General features: G+C 42.1%; 1 protein-coding gene across 3 annotated transcripts in view; it reads right to left on the reverse strand.

Annotated features, from left to right (window-relative positions):
• The window catches only part of LOC121037505 (cytosolic beta-glucosidase), a 134,794-nt gene extending 129,775 nt beyond the window's left edge, over positions 1-5,019 (reverse strand). For 2 of the 3 annotated variants that reach the window (XM_040486947.1, XM_040486943.1), the window contains exon 1: positions 4,836-5,018. In XM_040486947.1, coding sequence (XP_040342881.1) covers positions 4,836-4,893 — 58 coding nt within the window. In that variant the 5' untranslated portion in view covers positions 4,894-5,018. Of the gene's footprint in view, positions 1-4,835 lie in introns of all 3 variants that reach the window. The other variant, XM_040486945.1, reaches the window with a different exon arrangement.
• Between the last annotated feature and the right edge of the window lie 273 nt (positions 5,020-5,292).

A 5,292-nucleotide genomic window follows, 5' to 3' on the forward strand; every position in this document is an offset into this window, starting at 1 on the left:
GAAGGAAGGAAGGAAGGAAGGAAGGAAGGAAGGAAGGAAGGAAGGAACTTAACTTTTTAAACAAGCATTCTTAAAAAGATTTGAGGTGTGATTACATCCAGAAAACAAAATACAGCTTCTTAAAACTGAAGCAATCAAAGAATAAATTTGAAAACCTAAAACTATGATTGCCACAATTAAATATTCAAGAGGAATTGAAAAACAGAATGAATGAAGCTAAAGTCCAAATTAGTAATCTGGAAGAAAAAGTTGAGGAATCAACCCAGATCCAGAGAAGTACAAAATGTAAGAAAAAATGTCTCCCATATTCACCCCATGAAGTTTCAATAAAAAGAGATCAGCATTGGGAATTCTACAGGTGAGAAATCTGAGGCTTAGAGAAATTAACTCATTTAATTCTCCAGCAGTATACAAATAGAATCAGGCATATTCCAGATGTGTCTTACTCATAAGCCCAAGACTGAAATTCAGTCAGTACCTGTAAGAGTGGCCCCACTCTGATTGGTTCATGTAGGTGCCAGCCTGATCAATATCAGTAGTTTACAGCCGGCCTCCACTCTTAATGGACAATGAAGATGATAGTCTGCCCCATACCAGTTGTTTATGGCTGGCATCCACTCTCACTAATCAATGCAAGTGCCAGTCTAGTCTATACCCATTCTTTATAGTCATCATCTTCTTGGGTAGTGAATCAGTTGATGAATATTTGAACATCATCCCTGCCCCAGCCCATACTCTTTCAATGATGCCTACATACTTTCATGGTACAATCAAAAAAAGGGATGGATTAAATACGTGAGGGGGATTAAGGAGTGCACTTGTTGTGATGAGCACAGGGTGTTGTATGGAAGTGCTGAATCACTGTATTTCACACCTGAAACTAATATTGCGCTGTATGTTAACTAATCAGAATTTAAGAAAAACTTAAACAAAGGGAGGCGATCACTGAGATTTTTGTGGGTCACAAATTTGAACCTGCGGGGAAGAAATAAAGGTGGTTTCTGTCATATCACCCTTTAAGCTATGAGAAATTTCATGGATAAATGCTTCCCTCTCTTCTTCCTTTTTCCTTACACACCAAGAAATAAGCAGCCATACTTTTAAGTCTTTTTTCTCTCCTTTCCTAGGTGGTCCAGACAAAGAGTAGATCTATCTGGTAAACTCTATCTGATAAACTCTGTCCTAGAAGACTACCACAGGCAGTCATCCTAAACTGTAATGTTTAAGGGGTTTAGCAGAAAACAGGAATCAAGATAAACAGGAAGTGGTCTAAAGAAATATAGGGCCTGTGCTGACATCTAAAACGTGTAGATGTCATATGCCTCTGGCTCAGGTTTGTGTAGACTAGATGAGTTTTTAAAAAGGACTAGAGAGGAAATAGCCTGAATAGAAATCACCACAAATGGGATCTAAAACCAACTTGAAAATTCAGCTGCCCTGTTTATTCTCCCACTTTTAAAATGCAAACATAACTCCAATTTCTTAACTATAGCATTCCATCTTGGACATACCAAGGCAAACAAACAGAAGGCCAAAATTTGAGCCCAGCCCCAAGTTCTGCCAACACAAAGCCAAAGTTAAAGCTAAATCAACATCCAAACGTTATATTGGTATCCAGTGCAGCATCAAAGGTTGATAATGACATTCATAAAACTGAGGCCTTTTCCTCCCTAAGAACCACAAACTCAGATCCCACCAGGAGGTGTTGATGGAGTAGTTTAGACTTTGCTTAGGATTTGTGGGATTCTGCAGATCTTGTTCACCCCTTAAGAGCCTTCCCTGAAATCACTGGGAGTTATAAGCTCATAAGAGCTGTAGAACTGGGTCCTAAATGTTATTTTCATAGCTCCTCTGTGGCCTACCGAGGGAGTAAACAAAATGCCACTAAGCTACCTGCTGTTTTGTGTCTCTCATTCCCTCCAGCCAAAACAGAGGCAGAGGTGACTTCACAAAGGGTTAAAACTCATGAGAAATGTTTTTTTGTAATTAAAATACTGCAGGAGACTCACTTCTGTACCAACAATGATTATCTGCCTTTTTTTCCTGCCTCTTCGTCTAAGAAACACATTTTACAGGTTTTACAACGTTCTTTACAACTCACCTAAAACACATAATTTTCCTCCTGCTTATATCACTCGTTTATTATTTATTTATTAGATTTATATTGTGCTTTCCTCCAAAAGGCTCAAAGCACCACACAGCCAACTCTTATATAATAAACATTTCATTAAACTCTTCTTAAAAGCCATAAACAGGGAAGTAGCCAGAGTGGGGGCAGAAGAGATATGAAGGACAGTAAGAAGGAAGAATCAAGGGTCAAGTGAAATAAGCAACCAAATAATCAATATATTAGCAGGCCCGGTGATCAGAAAGTCCTGTCCTGACCCACCTACAAAGACCCTGACAGTGCCTTCTATTCTGAGTAACAGAGCCAAAATACCCTATTTCTGTGTGGGGGTGAGGCATGGGTATGCCGGGCAGTGGGGAGGCGGAGAAGTATGCTCATTATCTCTCAGGGCTAGCAAGAGGGTATGTGAAAACAGAGATACCTACACAGACAGCTGTGTTTTGAAAGCCAGTGGAAAGACACACATGGTAATGCTTTATCGCACATAGCCAAAACGTTAGCTTTTTGTTGTTTTTTTTAACAAATACAATTTACGTTTCATCCTCAGTTCTGTTGAGGGTATGTGACTTCTTCCAACGGTTCTGTAGACTTTCGGAACCAGGGCAACCTAAAAGTTCAAGGATTCTCAAAATCAAAAAGTGACAAGGCGACTTCAGCTTTTAAATCCCAGGTCACATTGATTTGACAATGCCGTATGACAAAGCCACTGACATCCCGCATGTGTGATCTGCACCACAGTGGAAGGGGAGCTACACTCTCCCAGCAACTGCTGGTGGAACTAGTCCGGAATGAGCAAAGAGGGAATGGATTCTAACATGCAGAAAAAGGGGAAATCACCGTTCCCCTTAGGTGGAGCAGACAATGTAACTCTCCCGTCAGTAAAGGAGTGGAAGAGACCACAGCCAGGAGAAAGAATCACCACGATAGGATTAGTGTTGCTGCTCTTATGCTCCAGGCCCTCTTGTGCTCCCCTTACACATGCTAGACTCTGTAATCCTCAGAACAAACCTACAAAGTGGGAATGACCACTTTCCTAATTTCATAAGTAAGGAAACTGAGGCTTAAGTTATTTGCCCAAGGTCACTCAGTTAGTAAGTGCCTGAGCTAGGATTCAAACCTAGCACAGAAGCATGGGTGGAAAACCACAAACATAAAAAAATCATTCTGTGAGTTGACAAGGAGAGAAGTCATGTAGGATCAAGTCTCCCCACTTCAAAGCTGCTAGAGAGTTAACAGCACAGTGGGAGGTTAGGGGCCACAAATAAAAATCCTAAAACAAGGCTGCAGCAAGCTCAGTACAGAAGGGCATGAACAAACTGCCTCCAAAAGACAGAAGAGCTATGGCAACCCTGAGGCCCTGTGAAGACAGGAGCTCAGAATGGACCGGTAAGGTTATCCCTAGGTGCTACATGAAAAGGACCTGGAAACTGGCAGCTGAAATCTATGATATCGTCTGGTATAACCGATTGCAGATTTATGCCAAGTTAACTTGTAAGTTCCACAGAGTCATCCCCAGAAATCCTTTTGTAACCCCCTCAATATAAAGACGATGCATTGAGCACTTACTAGGTACCAAGCATTTGACATACGTCATCTTATTTTTGTTGTTGTTGTTGTTGTTTGTTTTTAGTATGAGAGAAAAAGAGTTGGGGAGAGGGGCAGAGGGAGAGAGAGGAGAGAGAATCCCAAGCAGGCTCCACGCTCACTGCCAAGCCCCCCACAAATGCAAGATCATGACCTGAGCTGAAATCAAGAGTCAGATGATCAACCAACTGAGCCACTCAGGCAATTCCACATCATCTTATTTAAACCTCACAGCAATGATATAACATAGATACCCTAATTTTCCCCATCTTACAGATTGGAAGCACAGAGAGATTGAGTAACTTGTACAAAGTCACACAGAGCTAGTAAAAAGTAGAGTCTGAGGAGTTACATGGCTTGTTCTGGTCCCCAGAACTGTGAGAAAATAAACCCCCCAATTTATGGTAATTTGCTACAGGAGTTCTATGAAACTACTACAAGAAACTCTCTTAGCTTTGTTTAGCCCAGAGTTTCCCACATGGAAAAGATATGTATATATGGAGCACAGGCGCATCAGTAGTAGGACAGAGACCAGGGCTCCAACTCCATTAGACCTCCAGCTCCATCCAGGGTGCTTTCTCACACCCTGCGGTTGGCCCCTGCACTTATCAGCTGCCCCAGAGATGGGATGGCACACTAGACTAGTCTCTGCTTTTTAGCACTAAAAATAGAACCGGACACCTCTTCCAACGGATGAACATCCTCTAATAAAGTCTCTTGTATTCCTTGAAGAAATTTACTGAGTATTTTTCCAGGCAACAGTGGAAATTAATTTTTTGTTGCTGTTGGGGGAATTTTGGCAAGAGTGTTCAAGAAATCAATGACAAAAGCAGCTAGTCCAAGGTAAATTGATGTCTCAGATAAACTTGAACTTACTGAAATTACACGTGCAGCTCAGTCGTCAACCCCTCACTACCACCAACCTTGCCGAAAGAAAGGGACAAAGGAATGTGAGCCTCTTCTGTGTGAAAAGTGACAGTTTCACTTCTACAATTACAGACTCACTAATCCCTTTCCTTCTTTTCCTTTTGCCTCCTCAGCCTCACCCTCTTCCCTAGGCACACAGACCCCACCAGAAGTAATTCCATTCCAGCCCTAGTGAAGGGGAAGGAGCTTCTCCTACCTTCCACTTGATAAGCTGCAGTGGACGCCCCCCATCCAAATCCTGCAGGGAAAGCCATATTTCCAGAAGAGGGCCAGCTAGACACTCAGCCAAATGGGAGTTCTGTGCCCTTTAGTCAGAGGAGCCCAAGAAATTGTGCAAACAGTGTGGGGACTCACCCCGACCAAAGTCTCAGAATGCAAATGTGTATGCAAACAAGAAGGGAGCCAGATTAAATGATCACACTTGACTGGCCTTGGCCTTGATACAAATCCAAGACACTTTGTAAAGGCAAGCATTTCCACTTTCTTCTCTGGGCACACCCTGATTTTAACAGAGTTAGACCAGCCTGGATGCTTTGGCAGGGCACCCATTCATCCAATCTTATCCGTTTTATTAAAAAACATGGACATTGTTTTTAAAAGTCACATTATCCTACTAGAATTCTCCCTTAGCCAATTCCTCCCAATTCCTAAGC

This window comes from Herpailurus yagouaroundi, unplaced genomic scaffold (assembly GCF_014898765.1).
Source record: "Herpailurus yagouaroundi ecotype Mexico unplaced genomic scaffold, PumYag 28, whole genome shotgun sequence".
Classification (NCBI taxonomy): Eukaryota; Metazoa; Chordata; class Mammalia; order Carnivora; family Felidae; genus Herpailurus; species Herpailurus yagouaroundi.